The 19,622-nt window shown below is 37.6% G+C and overlaps 1 protein-coding gene across 1 annotated transcript; it reads right to left on the reverse strand.

Annotated features, from left to right (window-relative positions):
- Positions 1 to 79: 79 nt before the first annotated feature.
- kl (klotho) lies at positions 80 to 11,909 on the reverse strand. Its single transcript, XM_053476381.1, has 5 exons — positions 11,157 to 11,909; positions 6,807 to 7,317; positions 4,880 to 5,148; positions 1,840 to 2,962; positions 80 to 1,438 (listed from the first exon to the last, which is right to left on the reverse strand). The coding sequence occupies exons 1-5, from the start codon at positions 11,895 to 11,897 to the stop codon at positions 1,113 to 1,115; spliced, it is 2,970 nt and encodes a 989-aa protein (XP_053332356.1). The 5' UTR covers positions 11,898 to 11,909; the 3' UTR covers positions 80 to 1,112.
- Positions 11,910 to 19,622: the final 7,713 nt, after the last annotated feature.

A 19,622-nucleotide genomic window follows, 5' to 3' on the forward strand; every position in this document is an offset into this window, starting at 1 on the left:
TAATGTTTGTCAATAAAGAATATATTTTGGACACACAAGTTGTTAAAATTGGCCCTGGACAGATTGAGTGGATAAAGTGAAAACATTTTAGTCCAGTCTTTTCGTCTTGCCCTGAAAATGTGAATTTCGACATGAATCCATGTTTTTTTTTCTACTTTTAGTGGAGTGCAGGTCTTTATTATTTTGTTTTTATATAATTTTCACTAAATATATAATAAGACAAATACAACATATTTTTCATGTAATAAAGTACAGATATTCAGGTCAACAGATATAATTAATAAAGTGCAGCATGTTTTCTCTTTAAAATACACCAGCTATGACACAAAGACCAGTCCAAGAGAAAAGGGCAGAAATTAAGGGCAGTAGTGGTGGTGTTTTTTTGTTAAGTAGTCTGCAAACCTAGTGGCAGAACATCTGTGACATAATAAACACTTGCACTAATCAGCCATAACATTAAAATGCTAAACATTATACTTAACATGGGGCCTGCATGAATCGGACTTGTTTGTCCAGGTCATTCCATGGAGATTCGATCAGATTGAGATCTTGGAAATTTAGAGGCTGAACCACCAACCTTGAACTTTTTTCCTGCTTAAGCCTCGTGTGGCAGTTTGGGATGCACTGAATGTTCTGATACCTTTCTTTCATAGCCAGCATTGATCTTTCAGCAATTTGGGCTACACTAGCTTTTCTGTGGGATGGACCAGACAGGTTGGCCTTTGGTCCTCACAGGGTGTTATAAGCATTGGGTGCTCATGATCCTGTCACCAGTTTACTGATATATAATTGAAAATGTTATTCAGTTCACCTGGTGGTGGTGTAAAGGTGTTGTAGCTGATGGGTGCATGTCAGGTACTGGGCACTGGATTAGCTTGCAATACTTCCATCTGTTAGTTGTATATATACATACACCAATCAAAGAATTCTACATGTGTGTACACAAATATTCAACTGTAAAATACAAACAATAACAAGCTTCACATTTAAATCGGGGTTCATTTAAGTGCATATTTCTAATTCAGCAGCCAGCAATTGTGTAGCAGTAGCTGAAAATAAGTAGAACTAACACATCCTCCTAAAATCTACTAACCCAAATCAGAAACTTTAGGTTATTTAGGTCTTTTCATGCTGTAGTATATAATAACACCCATAGTAATGAGCATGGCAGAAGCAACCAAAGAGATAAAGCCCACAACAGGGCGCTTAGCCAGCACGTGACACACAGGTGAGTGTTCAGGCATGCGAGGACAGTGTTTCTGGGGGCTACCAGGGCCTGGGAACCCATTATTGTCAATAAGTTTTCTGTAGTGGGTTAGAGATGATTTTACTATGTCCTCCTCCTGCACATGGCCATACATGCCAAAGCCAGGGTCATGCCGGTCATTAAATGCATAGGCAAAGTAGCCTTTCAGATTGACCCCATCCAGTGTATATGCTGAAAAATGAAAAAGTTGAGAAATTACTGAGCATGGTTATATTGATGTAGCTGGATTGTTTTCAAATAACCAAGATAAGAAATCTACTAATACATAGTTAAGCAAATATTTTTCCTAAATAGGTCATGTGTCATTGTGAAATAGGTCTGTGAGGCTCACATCAATGTTCTGTTCTTCACTGAAGTTCAGTGAACTAAGCCTGTACTGTGTAATGATGCTGTGTAATGATTAATTGGCTTTGGTGGTATTTGTCTTCTGTGTACTCTAATACAGTACAATTGAGTGAACCTTCAATCATCAAACTAAGCCTTAAAAAGTAAAAACATATATTCTACTTCAATACACATTACACGATGAATATCTAATATTGGCAAACATTTCAAAGTAGAAGAGATCTTACCTTTTAAAGCCTCATTGATATAGTTGTACAGATAGTAAACCCGGAGACTGTCCTTGAATCTGGCTACGTCTTCCTGGACACCATTAGCCATGACATAAATGGGTACACTTTTGTAATGTGAAGCAACCCAATTGAGGGCTTTGCGTAGACCCCAAGGAACCACTGGAGAGTTACGCCTTGGAGACATTATCCAGGTTACATCTGATATTAGTTGTACTTCTAATGTGTCCTTGAACAAGTACTTATCCTCCACTTCGTCATACACCATAGAGGTTGTGAAATGACTGAGGGCAAAGAAGTCATAGGTGCCTTTGACTAGTTGTTGATCCTCTTCACTGAATGAGGGTAAATGGTAATTGAACAGGTCTATAGTGTTTCGCTGCTGAAGCCACTGGCGCATTACTGGTGGATAGTCTCCACTGCCAAATATGGGTTCGGCAAACCAACCCACACGGAGATCCAAAACTCGCTTCGCAGGAGCCATGTCTTCTCGGTTAAAAGAGAATGCAGGTTCAACCCAGTCCATATGAAGCACCAAAGAGGCTTTACCACCTTGTGACTGGCGAAACTCACTGTCATATACACGCCAGGCTAGTGCATGAGCGCGAAGCAACTGATGTCCGACTGCATAGCCAAGGTCTTCATCATTGGGTTCGTTTAGTGTGATCCACAGCTTAACATGATCCCCAAGCCTTTGAAAACACAACCTAGCATAAGCAGCAAAGGCCTGCACTGTCTCTTCATTTTGCCAACCTCTGTTGGTCTCCAGTGGCGCAGGCAGACTGGAGAGTTTTCCAGTGTGGTGCCAAAGAGTGACCACTGGGGTGATGTTGGCCCTCCGGAGCTCACTAACAAAGCAGTGGTAATAGCTTAGCAAGGTGTTGTTAGCTTCTGATACATGGCCTGTAGGGACTATAGAGGACCAGTTGAGAGAAAAATGGAAATGGGAAACATGCATGTACTGAATATCTGATACTTGTTGACGGATCGCAGCAAAATCAGCACAGTGGCGTTTTCTGTGCATGGGGACTTCCACACCCTCCAACTTTTTCAGTTTTCCATTATTGGAGATGTTCCAGATGTAGACACTTGAGTCAACAAACTGCATAGGTGTGGTCTCCACCTGTTCATATATATACACATTGTCAAACCTCCTTAGCATATTCAATGGCATGTAATAATAATAATAATAATAATAATAATAATAAATCAAAAATTAAGGACCTGCCAATATCTGAATTTACATAAGATCATAAGATCACTGATAGAAAAAAGTGTAACATTAAATAAAGGTCTGTTATGGGGGTATTTTACAGACATGGTCTGGGTCACTGCAAATCAATGCACTTTTTCTGCCTGATCACCTTTATCTTAAGATAAAAGATTTATGTGTCCTCTTCCAAGAAGACATCTCAATGTACAAATTTACCAGGCACAAGGACTCAGTGATAAGTAAGTTTGATAAATATGAAAAATATGTAAATAATATGGTGTGGTCTTAACAAAAGGGGCTGGTATTGGTGTGTATGAGAATGTATAGGTTTGCTAACAAACTGCCAGAAATACAGAATAAAAAAAATAACTAGTGGAAAGATTTCCCAGAAGAGGCCTTGGTGTAACGCCCATGATTCTGGAAAGAGATGTTCAGCAAGCAGGTGTGCACCTTCAATTTGGGAAAACGTAATTGTGAAAAAGATATTGTGTTGGAAATCAAAAGTTTTTAACTAATATTAATATTATAGACTGTATAGGTCAGCGCTGCACCAAAGAAATTCATAACATTATAGAATTTTTTAATACAATTGATAGAACTCTTCAGCTAACTACAAGGCCTTGATGGATCAAGTGTCCTGTGTTAAACGTGCTCTGTATAGTATATAGTATATATATGTACAGTATATAGTGCTCTAAAAACAATAGAATTTATATACATGATGTATTTTATAGGACTTTGGCAGTGAAATGTGGTCACAGGTGAATGCTCCAGGATCATGCATGGAAGACTGGGTTCTGCTTTCTGACCTTTGAATCTTCCTACTCACAAAGTGTAATGACAAACAGGGTCAGTAAGGTGAATTTGGCAAACAGCATACTACAGGTGTCTGCATTTACAGTGAGTACTTTAGGTAGAAATAAAGTTTAGCCTGCCTCAGTAGTATTTTATATGCTCACTTTATATAACAGTCATAAATTAGGATTTTTTTTTGTTAATGACGCATAAATATAAACATTTTGGGGCATACATACTGTTAATTTAGGGGTTTTTTTGTTTGCAAGAGTAATCATATCTGTAGATTTGAAAGAAAAGTATTCAATATATGAATGTATATTATATAAGGATACCTGATAAGATTATAAGTGTATGTAAATGAGTTAGACAAATGATGTCTAAAATATTTAAATATTTGAAACGTTATGCATGCAAATCAATTCTGATACTGCCACTTGTAGGTAAACAAATGTGGTTCTATACCTGATTAATAGTTAAACTATTCTCAATCATTTTTGCAGTGTTTTTTTGCATGAGCATTAACCACCACCACAATCATAAACACCACCATTATGGAACACTGTTGTCCTGCAGTGTACTTGGTCTGCATTTCAGCAGTTTGTTCTACTGTGGCTCATCTAGGCTAGCTTTCACTCTCAATGCATCAATGAGCTTGACACTGAATCATGACTCAGTCCATGACCCTTAACCTAGTAATGAACAGATTACAGTTTTAATTTTAATTCATCATATTATGCAAAAGAAACATGTGCGTAGAAGCAAAACATTAAGTGGTCTCCTTTAAGGTACACCTAATCTAAATTAGTAATAGTTATAGTAAATAATCATTAGAAATAGTATGTGTAAATAAAGATATTTTTGTTTAAAGGTAAAAAAAAAAAAAAAAAAGGTGCCCCAGAAAACGCACTAATAAATCCTTAAGGGTTATTTGTTATAATAAAGGCATGATGGGTGAGCATACCTTTATGTTACCTCTGGTTTTAAAAGTAATTTGTTTTAACAGCTCAAATAAATAACATGGTTCTATACCTGTATGGAGTTCGCAGCCACTCCCCACGTGAAACCACAAGGAAAAACTCCAACAAGAGGCCTGTTCTCTGGGAGCTGGGGGAAGCCGTTCTTCTCGATCAGTTTACTGTAAAACATGGCTGAAGTCTTTGGCTCTCTCGTCAGGTGATCAGACTTAAAGTCTACATAGTAAAGTCCACGCCGTATTCCATACTCCCGATACCATTCAAAGCCATCGAGCAATGACCAGGCAGTGTATCCAAACACATTCACTTTGTCCAGTCGAATTGCTGAGAAAAGTCAGTAAGAAGGAGAAAGCACACCAGTATGTGTTCATTAATTAACTTGTAAATACACTGTTATATTTTATAGGACTGATCAAGTATACTAAGACATCAGCTATGACTGTTCATGTGTCTCTACTTGAAGTAGGTTTGTGTATGAAATTCATGTCTAAAACAAGGGTGGCATCGGGACTAGACGAGAAGAAAACCGTGAAAGATCTGAATATGAATTTGGTATGGGCTTTTTTTGGTATGGGCTTTTTAAAATATATTATTATTATTATATTTTTTTATCAATAATTAAACACAGTCAACACAGATAATTATATCAACACAGTCAACATTATGCATATAGGCACAAAACTGTACATTTACCGACTTAGATTATTAATACAGTGGTCCTAAAAGTCCTGAAATGTTTTAATGTTCAATTTTAATTTGCCAAACCCAATGACACAAAACTTCCTGTTAGTGATCATAATTTACTACAGCTAGTGGCTTCTCTATGCCAACATGAAAAGGGTTTTATTTGACCGCCTTCATTGGATTGACTAAAACACAGGAGAATGGAAACGTCCTCAGGGAAGACTCAGGAGAGCTCTAAAAAGGAGCTCAGGGCAGATCTGAGGAAGAGGATGGTAGATTTACACAAGACAGGAAAGTCTCTTGGAATTATTTCTAAATAACAGCAGATTAATAAATAAGTTATGATGTAGCCAAGATCTCAAAGAGGACCCAACCTGTCACTAACAAGCTAATAAGAAACTGGTTGGTAAAGTCAGAAACAGGAATTCCAATGTCACTGTCTACACTCAAGCAAGTTTTATATTGGCATGCACTAAAAGGCTGCAATCCAGCAAAGGAGAAAAAGACTTCCTGAGAAACGTTTGTACTGGTTTGCTCCCAGTGGAACTGGTGCATTGCACAAAGAGAATGGAATAATAAAAAGGAGGACTCCCTTCGAATCCTTCAGCATAACCATAACAATGACTCCAAACACATTAAAGCTAGTTGTGGAATTGAAAAGACAGACTACCATAAAGCTTTTGAAGCTGTAAACCTAATGGAAATGTGTAGATCATGCTTAAAAGTTAGTTCTATGCCAGGAAATGATACCTGTGAAGCTTGTGCATGGCTGCCAAAAGCATCTGCTAAAGATGAAACTTGAGCAATGAACAGATATTAGGTGTGATGTGCAGTATGTATATTTTTGATTTTAGATTGGTTTGTGCACCAATTCTTGGGATTTAATTCTAGTAAAGAAATAAGGCGTACAATCATTCTGCCTCAGAGAAAGACCAGTTTAATATTGCCATGCCATTTATCTTCATGATGATCGTGTGTTATGTATGTAGTTTTGTCCACAACTGTGAATGTAAAGCAACATAAATCATAGCAGTAATTTTGCTACTGTAGGTAGAATGTCAAAACCTTGACATCCTATGTCTCTCAACAGCTTTTTATCCAAGTGGAACCTTATAATAGTGCTTTGCAAGATGTTGACTGATCAATGTGGTCTTTTTTTTTTAGTTCACCTAGTGCCAGACTGAATCATTAAAGTGGAAATTTAATACTCCCTTTTTTTTTACTTTTCGGATCCCAAAAACTGGAATAAAGAGCCGTGTGTAGATTATTAAACTAAGTTTCCGCTTCGCTTCACCCACCTTTCAATGTCTCCGCTATGAAACGCTTAAGGTAATACATGTGCTTGGCATCCTTTGTTTTGGTATTGCCGTTGACAAACCAGCCACTTTCCACCACAAAGATGGGAGGCTTGTTGTACTCTGAGTAAACCCAGAAGAGCAGCATGCGTAGATCCAGATCCTCTGTCTGCCCAAAGCGCAGGCTGTCATTAATCAGCTGGAAACTGAGAGCAGGACCATGAGACAGAGCAAAGAAATCAGCAGTGCCATTAACATACTCCCTCTCTGCCTTTGTAAATGATGGGAGCCTGTGTGTGAGGTTGCGCTTCATGCATGGTGGGTAATCGCCATCTACAAACAGAGGATGAGCAAACCAGCCTAGCACGAATTCCAACGAGCACTGACAAGCCCTCCGGCTCTCCTGCCTTGTCCTGCTTGGTTTGATCCAGTGGGAAGCCAGTGCTATGGACACTCTTCCTCCCTGATGGGCACGATAGCGCTCATCATATACATGCCATGCTGCGGCATGAGCCTGGTGCAGAAAAGAGAAATGCAAATTGGTCAAAAGACAATTTATCAAAATTTATGGGGTATGGCATTCTAATAAAGAAATACTGTATGTGGTTTCACAGAGTGCTAATTGGGCATAAGACAAATTATTGTCCTAAATTTCACAATACCAGGTACTGATAAGATGAGTTTGCTGTTCATATCATGTATCTTAAAATTTCCATTTAATATTCATTAGGAGCTCAGGTCACGGCAGCAGCGGTAGCATAACAAAGCATTGTATTTAAATGGGAACATACCTGGCTCAAAGAAATTGTACTCAATAGTCCAAAAAGTTCAGCTAATAAGTGAGAAGCATTATAGTGTATGGATAGAGCCACGTCAAATAGCCGCGGCCGTGTGAATGGCGTGCGAATGGCGTACGGCTACCCTATAGACGGCGTAGTCCCCCCTCTCTCTACTGCCAGAAAGGCGTGTCAAGATTTTACAGTAAACACGCCCATTCAAGCCCTATTTGTTCATTTACCTAATTCCACCACTAGATGGCGCTTTGTTCACAAGCTAGCAATTTAGCTGCGCTAAGTTGCAATCACGTGATTTTAACAATTTTTTTTATAAAATTTGTTTGGGGTAGTTTACAGTTTATTTCCCAGTTTAGTTTTTTATTTGCCGTTTTGAAAATTACTAGCAGCACCAGCAGCGGTCAGATGTAACTTTAGATAACTTAATAATCTGTTTACCAAGTCTGGAGTTAACATTACAGCTTACTGTCAGTGTCACAAACTCACAGTGTCACTCCTCCTTTCCTCAAAAACATTCCAAAAACGTCGAAAAATATTATTAATGTCCCAATTAGAAAAGCAATTTCCCAATTAGGAAAGAGTGTTTGTGCTCTCTGAAAATATCTTTAGATTCTGACTGCGTGTTGTCTGGATAAATTCAGCATTTATTACCTTAGGTAAGAGTTAATCTGCAGGTTATTTCGGTGAATATAATGTGATGCAGTTCATGAAGGACACAAGCTGAGGATAGATGTACAGGAGCTAGCGAGCTAAGCGCTCATAACCGGGTTTATATTTTACCCACTTTGGCCGTGAGTTTGCACGGTAGCGCGAGCACTTAGTTACCGAGCTGGATTAAAACTCTGAAGTGTTTATCAGTTAAGGAGTGAGGGGAGGTGTTTGTGTGGGGGGAGGTGTGTGTGTGTATGTGTGGGTGGGGGGGCTTCAGGACACGGTAAGTTATAGTTTGGCTTCAGAGATGAACTAATGCTCATATACGAGAGTTTTATCGCTTAACTTATTTGTATGAAAAGTGCATTAAGTAAATTCTCGGTTAATTTAATGCAGACAATAATACAGACAGACAGTGGCTAACGCTAACAAAGTTCAATGGTTAACATTAGCGCAGTTTATTTACATTCCAGAATTCCCACAAACAGTATTTTTTCACACTCAGTGGTGTAGGTTTACTAATATATTTTATTTTTATTACAACTAGATATTCTGTAAAGTTTATTTATCTTTGTCTTCACTAAATTCTCCTGTTGTCTTTAATCAGAGCTCCGCTGTGGAGGATGGGATCAGACGGGTGACGGCTGGCCTTTTGGAGCTACTGGAGGGAGCTGTAGTAGGAATACCGTCACAGTACAACAGCTTTAGAATGATGTTTGGTCAGGTCTATATTCTAAACATAGAATTGCAAAACGTCTGATACTTTGGGGAAAACAAAGACTTAAACTGTTCCATCTTTAATAGTTTTTAAAATTGATATTTTAATATAAAAGAACGAGATAGATGTATGTGTGTATACTTAGAAAGAAATTATACCTAAACGGGCTGTTATACACTGTTGCTAAATATTTTTACAATGTCCATAATTTACAGTAGTGTACTATAGTAATATTTAGTAGTTACTATACATGCATTTTAAACAGAATCATGCTAAAATGTTCTCCGCAAGAAAAAAATCCTGAATGTAGTCCTATTACAATATTATAGCAGGCTGGAGCTAATCCGCAAATCCTGTGTAGGGTTGCATGGGGCCTGGAGCCAGCAAGATCACAGCACAAGGCAAGGGACACCCTGGATGGTGTGCCAACTCATCACTGGGCACAGGCACACACTCTCAATCATATACGTACCACAGGCAATTTGGAAACCACAGTTGAAATACTATGCATGTTCTTGGACTCTGTGTGTGTGTGGTTGCACCAAAAATAAACTAATTTCAAATTAGCAATAATTGCTAAAAATAGAATGATTTGGTCTATTGTAAATTTGTAATATAAATTACAAGATAATCCTGACCAAATTTAAGAATTTTTTGACTTGCTAAAATGTATTTTTCTTTACAGTGAAGTATTACATATTATACTAATACAGTATTATCACCATAATGCCATATTATTTAAATAGGTTTTTAAAGACAACTGCCTTTAATGTTTGAAAGTAAGCTATACTGGTATGTCATGTGTCTATTAGCAAAGTCCAATGGATCTTGGTCATAGATGTGAGTAGACCATTACAATATACATTACTCAGCACTTACGCTGCTTAGAAACTCCAAAGTGTCCCACTATAGGTTGTTTAGTAATCAGTGTGTCTTGAAATGCTATTTACAGTACATGCATCAACAAATATAATTAACTGGTAAATTAAGATATTGACTCTGCACTGATTCTTTTCTTAAATATGCTTACTTATTTTAAAAAGTACATATAAATATAAAGCACACATAATATTTTGTCTGACCACTTTTGATTAAGTTGTGCAATGTGGTGGCCAGTTCATGTGTGAAAATGATTCCTCATGCCACTCTTTCATGATTTGATTACTGGTTTTGGGGACAAATAAAATGCATTAGTGATAACCTGGTCATTCAGTACATTCAGGTCGTCAGCGGACTTAATTTTATTCCCACACATTGCTTTGTCTATATCTAACAAACTGAAGCCACCCCAAATCATCACACTGCCTCCAGAGGCTTGGACAATGGGCAGTAAGATGGGAGCATCACTTTATGGGAGCATCACTTCCCTCCTTACCCTGATGCACGCATAGGGTCAATCTGGACTCATCACACTACATTTTTCTTTTTCACTTGCTCCAACGTCCAATCTTTTTGCTGCCTAGCACATTAAAGCTTTATCTGATTAGTTTTACTAGCAAGTGGTTTTCTTATGGCCACAGAGCTGTTCATCCCCAAATCTCTGAATTCTCGTCACATTGTGTGTGTGTGTGTGTGTGTGTGTGTGTGTGTGTACATGCTCTTATTTCCATTATTGATTATAATATTTTCAAGATTATATCATAGCTGTTTATTTATTTATTTATCTCTAATCACACACACACACACATAGAGAGAGTCAGCCAAAAATACAACATACTTAGAGAAAAGAAAAATAGTATGCCGTATATTATATTAATATGATATTACTAACATTATCACATTATTATCATAACATTATTATATGGATCAACGTATAATGTATAGCAATAAAATTAGTAATAAAATATTTATAAAAGTTTTCCTTTTCCTGAAGTGTGTATACTGTTTCAAATTACTGTGTACAGTATATATACATATAAATATATATCTAAATATTTTTCTGACAACATTTATTCAGTGAAGATGATGGACCCAGGTGTTGAGCGTTTCTTAACCCAGTGCTACTTTTCACGTGACTGACAACAGAGGTCTGAATTCAGTTTATGGTTCAACAGCTGTGATCTTTTTTTATTGTACTGAAAAAGGAACCTCTCTAGTGAGTGCATCTCTATAGTGATGAGCACAGCATCCACAGATGATCTTTCATACTGATTTTGTACTGCAGTGTGTATTTTATTGCGTGTGTATTACCTTTAAAAGATTATGCCCAACCTTAAAAGGCATATCTGGGTCGTTTTTAATGCCAGGTGCCACAACTCCGGTACCATATCCGTGCCAGGCTACTACAAACGGGTTGTCCATTGTGATCCAGTACTTCACATCTGCGCCGAAGGTTTGGAAACAGAAATCTGCGTAGTCCCTGAACAGATCCACGAGCACCGGGTCGCTCCAGCCACCGTAGGCGTTTTGCAGGCTCTCCGGTAGATCCCAGTGATACAGAGTCACCACGGGCTCCACTCGGATCCTCTTCAGTCCACGGATGAGACTCTGGTAATATTCAACTCCCTTGTCGTTGTAAGTACTCCTCGTGCCGTTAGAGAAAATGCGCGGCCAGGACAGAGAGAAGCGGTAGTGCGTGACACCGAGCTGCTGGAGCGCGCGCAGGTCTCCCGCCAGGTTGTGATAGCTGTCGCTCCCCACGTCCCCGGTGACCACCCGGCTCCCGGCGCGTGTGAACGTGTCCCACACCGACTTGCCCTTGCCGTCCTTTTGCCACGCGCCCTCCACTTGATAAGCGGCAGTGCCCACGGCCCATATGAAGTTCTCAGGGAACGTGTCGTACAGGAAGGCTTTATCCTCTGGATAGGGCAGTTTGCCGAACCTGTCCCATGTGCGCATCCCGGCGCCGGTTCCCGCCAGAGTCTGTTTCCAAAAAGCGCACGCGCCGAGACACAGACACAGAAAGCGCATTGCGCTCCGGACCAACGCCATTCAAACAACACCTGCAGGATCAGCCAAGCGCAAACTCTCAGAGTTAATGTTCGCTCTGAGCTCTAATATGTGTGTGTGCGCGCGCAGGCTTTTCTCCCGCTGGTGAAGCTGTCAATCATTAACCTGTCCGCGCGCTCAGAAAGCGCAGGGAGAGTTCACTGGCCGACACCACATCCCTGCAGGCGGCATTTAAACAGCTAATGAAGTAATTACTAGGCATTGCTGCAAACAAACAAGCCATTTTGATCATTAACCGTAGCACTACTGCCAAAATAGATATGTCGCATTCATTTAATACGGTAATAAAGTCTTTACGGTGCTACTGGTCTGCGTGTACACATCCGTCTAACGCATAAATAAACAAAAGATTAAAAAAAATAACAGTCCAAAGACATGCAGAATAAGCTAATTGGCGTTCCCTTATTGCCCCTGTATGGATTGACACCTTGTCCAGGCGTACCCCACCTCGTCCCTTGTGGGGAAGTTTCCTGGAATAGGCTCCAGGGCCTCATAACCCTGTATGCAGTGAGAGAGTAAAAAAAAATATAGCATTTGTAAAGTGTACCAAAAATTATTAACAACTGAAAATACATGTGATTATATATATATATATATATATATATATATATATATATATATATATAGGTACATATTGGGCGGCACTGTGGCATCGTCGCTCGCACCTGATTCCCGCCTCGGGGTCTGTGTGCATGAGTGTGAGTGAGTGAGTGAGTGAGTGAGCCAGGGAGTGAGTGAGCTACATTGTGTTGTATTTCGATTTTTAAACCTGATAACACAATTTACATTTCTGCAGTGGCCGAGAAATGCAAAACAAAATAACAAAAACAAAAACAAAATAACAAATGCAAAAGCAAAATAACAAAAGTGAAAAACTAAATTTATTTTGTTTTTGTTTTTTTTGTTTTGTTTTTGAATTTGTAATTTGTTATTCTGTTTTCAGCAAAAATACAGGTTTCTTAATTTGTTATTGTTATTAAAATACTTGTTAAAAAATGGTAATTTTGTTTTCATTTTTGAAAATTTGTTTAGCATTTCTCGGCCACCGTACATCTCCATTTCCGCATAAATTGTAAAAATAATAATTGCACCTTAACAATTTTATACAGAGCCTGGGTTTATCTTGGTCCCTTTCCAAATGCCAAAAAAGGCTACTGGTTGTTTTTGCACCTCTATGCTAAATTAAACCATACTGTAGACAAATGATTAAAATCATATTTAATTATTATTTTTTAAATTTAAAATAAAGGTAGGATATGGTTTAAGGTTTTGTAGAAAGCATAGCCCTCAGCAACTGTAACAAGTCTGAATTCATTCATCCATCTTCAGTAACTCTTTTATCCTGGTTAGGGTTGTTGTTCTCGCCACACGAAATATTACACCTGTTATAGTAATAAATAAATAAAATAAATAAATAATATAGTTTCTATGTCGCAAGCTGATGTTGTATTCTTAGGCCAAATAAAGCAGGAAAGATTAACACTGTTGCATGTATAAAAAATAAAGGTCATAAACATCATGTTTCCGTTCATGATTTTATTAGACAGCTGAAGAGGAAAAGCTTGTTATCAGGGCAATAGGGTCATCTAACATTAGTATAGGCATTAGTAATGCGAACACCTGGGAGATGAGTGTGTATAATCTAATAGAGTATGGTGAATTGGCTATTATGAGTAATATTTGTCTACAGCGTTATCCACACAAGGTAAAGGCCAAGCAAACACTGGAAAAGAAATCATACAATAGTTTATTTCCATAGACTCTGCCCTTGTGTCATTAAGGAAATACAGTACGAGACTTTCTGATCAATGTATCAATACAGAATATGTCAAGACACAATCATCGTATTGTCACAACTGTCTTTCAGGTTTCTGCTGCTGGGCTGCTGATCTTAAAAAATAATGCAATTTCAAATAGTGTCATAAACAATCAGGTATTTAGACATTTACTCGTAATCAGAATTGTGAATTAAAGATAACATTCCTCATGATGTGTGGTGTAATTGGTGGCTAAGTGGGTAAAGATTTGGGCTACTAATCAGTAGTCAAAAAGCATGAGAGGGAGAGAGAGATATATATAGATGTATAGAGTATAGCTGTAATTTACAGCACTTTAGGGGTTTGTTTGCTTGTGAAAACTTTGATGTCTTTAAAAAGCTCTTCACCGAAATAGAACCTTTTAATACTAAGATTATTACTTTGCAGGAGTTTAAATGATCAACATGCCCTAATTGTGGATGATTTCTTTTTTTGTAATTTTCTGTCTTGCTCAGCCAAGACAGTGACAGTCTCAGTCAAGTGGAAAAATAAAAAGTAAAATAAAATTCTTTAACTGGGGTGACTACTCGGAGTCAACCACAATACAGTAAGTTCATTACACCCTTCTGGTCTATATGAGAAAGTGCACGTGTTTATTTCTCTAAATTTATGGGTTTTCAATTCTATTTTCTAGCAGGAAAAAAAAACAGAGAGAGAGCATTATGTTGATGAAAACCAGCTGACCCCAAATGGCCATTACTTTAGGTATAGTTCATATCCTATGGGATGTCTTGGTCATTCATTCATTAAGTTGGTTACACAACATTGTCAGTGTGAATTACTGTATTTTGTTTCATTGATTATTTACTTCCTTCAGGCTTCCGCTCATGTCAATAGAAAACCCAAGAGTCATTGTTAATGTTTAACAATTTGTCTGCCAGTAGAAAAAGAAAATATACTTTTATATTAGGTCATTTTAGATTAAAGCTACATTCATATTTTTTAACAAATATACATACCAAGGCTTTTTAAAGGTTATAAGAGCGGTAGTCCAGTTTTAGGACACACCTTAGCTGCTTTTCGCTGTGTACACAAAAAATTTATTTCTGCTGCTAAGTTTAAATTACAATATTGTAGATACACCCTTCTATGATAACAATATAACCTTTAGTATGACTGAGCGCATGCAGTAGGGTGCCTTTGGCTTCACTACATTGACACAGTGCTATGTAATTGCATTTGCATTTAAATCTCAAGCAATTAAAGCTCATAGAAGCTACCCTTTTTACCACTCACAGTTCCATACCTGAGTGATATTTGTTCTCTTCAATTGTAGTCAAGATCTGTGTAACATTAATTGCAGTACAGCAACAACAACAGGATCATGTCGATGTTGTTGATTACAGCGATTGATGATGGGGGACGCAGGTGACAAATCACACACAATCACTAAAAATGATATTTAAGCAAGTGAAAATATTCTGAATGTAGTCATAAGTGTCCAGTATTTCTTTATTTTTTATAAGATCAATATAAACGTATGACCTAAGATAAATAGCACACAGACAACCATAAAGGTGAAAGTTAACAGTGTTAACCACTGAACCACAGTAACCTGCTTTGTTCTGCGTTGATAGAGGTTATTGTAAGGAGCTCTTTATGAAAATTTTACATTATAGATGCATTATCTTTATTTTTCTTACGTCCTGTCTCACTAATTTCAAGTGCCACTTGTGTTACTGTAAACTACAAAACAAACCTTTATAATAAAGCTTGTGTTGAATACATTTTCCCTCTGTGACTGTCAATATTAATATGTTATTTAGCAGTTGGCAACATGTGAATTATCAAACATAAAGTAACTATAACTGTACTTATTTTATTCGTAACAATGGTCAGCGTCGCAAAGCAGCTTTACAGAATCAAACAAAAATTATGGAAATCTGTGAGAAATGTGAGGAAAAAATATATATACATACATATATATCTGCACATGATAAAACAGAAAGGCCATCCAAAGTTAATGTGTGATTAGAAAGCTTACTTCTAGCTGCATGTGGTCCTAGTACCAGTACTTCTGTCTTGTCAGGATTAATATAAGATATAATATATTCATCCCACAGAAAGGAAATTTCTTAGTTACAGCAACAAATAAAATGTACAATTAGAAAGTAGGGACTGTACAGTGTATAATTTAAAAAATGCACTAGGTTCAACAAATTTGCACAAGGGTTTCCAGTTTCTATTGCAAATAATTGCTCATGGGCAATATAACACAGTTTCAAATGGTGTTTCTATTCCACTTACGAATGATGGAGGCCACTGTGCTCATTGGGACCTTCAAAGCAGCAGAATTTTTCCTGTAACCTTCCCCAGATTTTTTCCCCAGAGACAATGTCTCGGAGGTCTACAGACAATTCCTGTAACTTCATGCTTGGTTTGTGCTCTGACATGAACTGTTAACTGTGGGACATTACTGTATATAGACAGGTGTGTGCCTTTCCAAATCAATCAGTCCAATCAACTGAATTTACCACAGGTGGACTCCAATTAAGCTGCAGAAACATCTCGAGATGATCAGGGGGAAACAGGGTGCATCTGAGCTCAATTTTGAGCTTCATGGCAAAGGCTGTGAATACTTATGTACATGTGCTTTCTCAATGTTTTGTTATTAATAAATTTGAATTTAATTCATTTTAGAATAAGCTTGTGACAAAAACAAAATGTGGAAAAAGTGATGCGCTGTGAATACTTTCCGGATGCACTGTAGATGGCTGAGGCTACAACAAAGTCAAAGGTCTTTAGTAGCGCTCCCCTCACTCCAAAAGACCTCCTCAGCAGAAAGAGTATGGTCTGTCCTTTATTTCAAATTGTGTGTGTTAAGCAGAAGTTAATAAGCATCCAGTCTTTTATGTCCTTCACATATTGCTCAACTTTACTAAGCTGATTTTTCTCATCTGGTTTAGCTGAGACATATAACTGTGTGTCATCAGCATAGCAGTGAAAACTAATACCATATTTATGAATTATTCAATTAAAGCAATTGCATAAAGAAGCTTTACATAATCAAAATTATAAAAGTTTGTATGAAATGTGAATTCAATTCAATTCAATTCAATTTTATTTGTATAGCGCTTTTAACAATTTACGTTGTCACAAAGCAGCTTTACACAATCAAAAGAATTAAGTTGTGTATAAAATTATCAGATTGTCCCTGATAAGCAAGCCGAAGCTGACGGTGGCAAGAAAAAACCTCCCTGAGATGGCAATATGAAGATACCTTGAGAGGAACCAGACTCAACAGGGAACCCATCCTCATTTGGATGATAAAAGATCGCAGGGATTGAACTGCCATAATACTGTGTGTTAGGAGGCTAGAAGTTTAATATAACAGTTGATATCTTTAGGTTAAAATAGAGTTATGATTACAGCTAATGTTGCCCAGAGAAGGCATGTAAAAAGAAAGTAGCAGTGGGTCTAAAACCATATCCTGTGGAACACCAAACTCCACTTAAGAACATGCAGAATAGTCACCACCAAAATCTACAAACTGATAATGATATGTCAGATAGGCTCTGAGCTAGGAGAGGGCTGTTCCCTTAATTCCTACTACATTTTCTAAACTATGAAGGAGAATACTATGAACAATGGCGTCAAAAGCTGCACTGTGCTGTGCTGTGCTGTGATGAGGCCGAAATCCTAATTGATGCATTTCATGTATGCTATTCCTGTGTAGATATGAACATAGCTGCTAGACTTCTACCTTTCCTAAGATCTTAGAGATTAAAGGTGGAAGGTAAGAAAAAAGAAAAAATCCATAGATGTGATAACCTGGTCATTCAGTAAATTCAGGTCATCAGCTGATTTCATTTGCTTACCACATATCGTTGTTGCGCCTAGACCTGACCAACTGAAGCAATGCCAGGTTATATCCCTGCTTCCAGAGACTTGTACAGTGGTCACTAGCTTAGTCTACTAATATCCTAGTCTCACCAACAAGTGGTAAAACACAGCTGTTTGGTCCCAATACCTATAATATAGGCGGCACAGTGGTGTAGTGAATAGACAATGAGGAGTGAGTAATGATTTATAATGTGGATTTTTTTTAAAGATACAACTTTACTAGCATTTAAGTGATCTTGATCACAGGCATTCATAATTTTTTTTTTCTGTCCACATTTCTTCCACGAGGTTGACAGTTCAGCACTATCCTTCGAGGTTTTAATAATCCCATGGATGGTTCTTAACCCAATTCCAGCAATTTTAATGTTTTCTTTGCTTGAACCTATAATTTAACCCTTCTGAAAAGCACCTTTTTTTGGCCAGTCAATGTATGTCTGCTTTAAGACCCATATGATTATAATACAAGACTACAATAACCACATTATGTGAATAATTTCATGCAGGCCACACACTACTTTTGTATATAAGAAGTTACATTGGAAGGATACATTTGTAAGCAAAATAATTTTTGTGTTGCTGTTTATCAAAGGTAAAACTTGGTAAAAATGTATTATTGTAATTACAGGACCAGTTGCATTAGAGGCTACACACATGCAAGACTTCATTTTGGATTCTTCTCCAAGTTAACACTTCGGTAGATTTTTTGCAAAATGTTTGTTAGACTGCATCGTTTAGATTAGAGATAAAAAAAATTCATTTATATGTACAGTTACTGTATATACAGTATTCTGTGGGAACGGATAATAAAAACATGCATGCCATTTTTTTATTTAAATAACTGTTATACACATGCCAAAAATATAAAATTGACTGAAAACAATTTTTTTGGTCAATCCTGATACGCTTACTTGGTTATCTTTATCAGTATTGCAATTTTTACAACTAATAAAGCTTTAAAATAAATGCATGTTTGACAGTATAGGAAAGTCAGATAATTTTATTTAGCTATCAATAATAAAATATTATGACCCCTACAAATGTAGCACTAAAGAAGTTCACAATTGTTAAAATAATCAAAAATCATGAAAATATATTGTCCATTCATTCACCTTTGAAGCACAAAATTCACTTGCAAATTACATCCATATATTGAAGCCAAAGTGTTTTACTGTGTGTGCAGTGATGTCGAAGCCTTAAACAATTGAAATGCTGGGAGTGAGAACTGGTCGACAGCTGTCAGATTCTTGTAAGTTAACTTGGTAACTTACACGTCCCATGAATGTAGTTTGTCTTTTAATTAAGATGTACTGGTTGATGGGATGCCATCCATAAAGCCTATTCCTACACTGACACGTCACCTGCACAGCCGATCCTCTTATTTCACCTAGGCTACTACTGGCTCATTAAGCTGGGGGTTATAAAACAGACAACATACTGTATCTTCATTGCTGCTTTCTCTGTTTAACTTTGTTAAGGAAAGCACCACGAACAATCATGTTTTATTACTATTCCATTACCTGTCTAGGATGAGGTAGGATTCAGGCCTAGCAAAGTGCAAGGGGAGTGGTCTCTGGGTCTAATGCCAGACTGCTGAAACACCATTTTGGGCATATATTAGATAGACAGTCTGGCATCACAGCTAACACTGGTGGCAACAACCGTCTTGGGGCACAGCAGACGATCACCAATAGGGGACACAGCATGGGAGCACAGCCTCTGCAAGCAGTTGTGGTCACTTTTGCTCAGAAGTGTGGCTCCGGTTGTTATCAATAGAGAACTTTGTCTGTTTGTTCCACCTGCTTCAATCATCAGTCTTCACATCACATTTTTTTGATGAGTTTGAGAAGAGGGAGCGGGATACAAACTCGATCAAAAATATGGTGACTATAAGTTAATTACCATATGTTGGTGTGATCTGAACACCTGTGGCAGTGGGGGAGTGGCGACAGACGGAGGATATTCATGGAAGCCCTAAGTTATAAACCTACACACAGTTTACCCAGGTATGATGACCGCTTATATGATGAATCAGAACAACAGTCATGTT

The sequence above is a fragment of the Clarias gariepinus genome, chromosome 17, assembly GCF_024256425.1.
Source record: "Clarias gariepinus isolate MV-2021 ecotype Netherlands chromosome 17, CGAR_prim_01v2, whole genome shotgun sequence".
In the NCBI taxonomy this organism is placed as follows: Eukaryota; Metazoa; Chordata; class Actinopteri; order Siluriformes; family Clariidae; genus Clarias; species Clarias gariepinus.

Bases quoted from the DNA above. Each gene is read 5' to 3' on its own strand.
- kl (XM_053476381.1), bottom strand. From the start codon at position 11,897: ATGGCGTTGGTCCGGAGCGCAATGCGCTTTCTGTGTCTGTGTCTCGGC. The intron at 7,318-11,156 runs GTAATACACACG...TTTCTGCACCAG, and splicing joins TTGGGCATAATCTTTTAAAG to GCTCATGCCGCAGCATGGCA. The intron at 5,149-6,806 runs GTGGGTGAAGCG...GACTTTTCTCAG, and splicing joins CATAGCGGAGACATTGAAAG to CAATTCGACTGGACAAAGTG.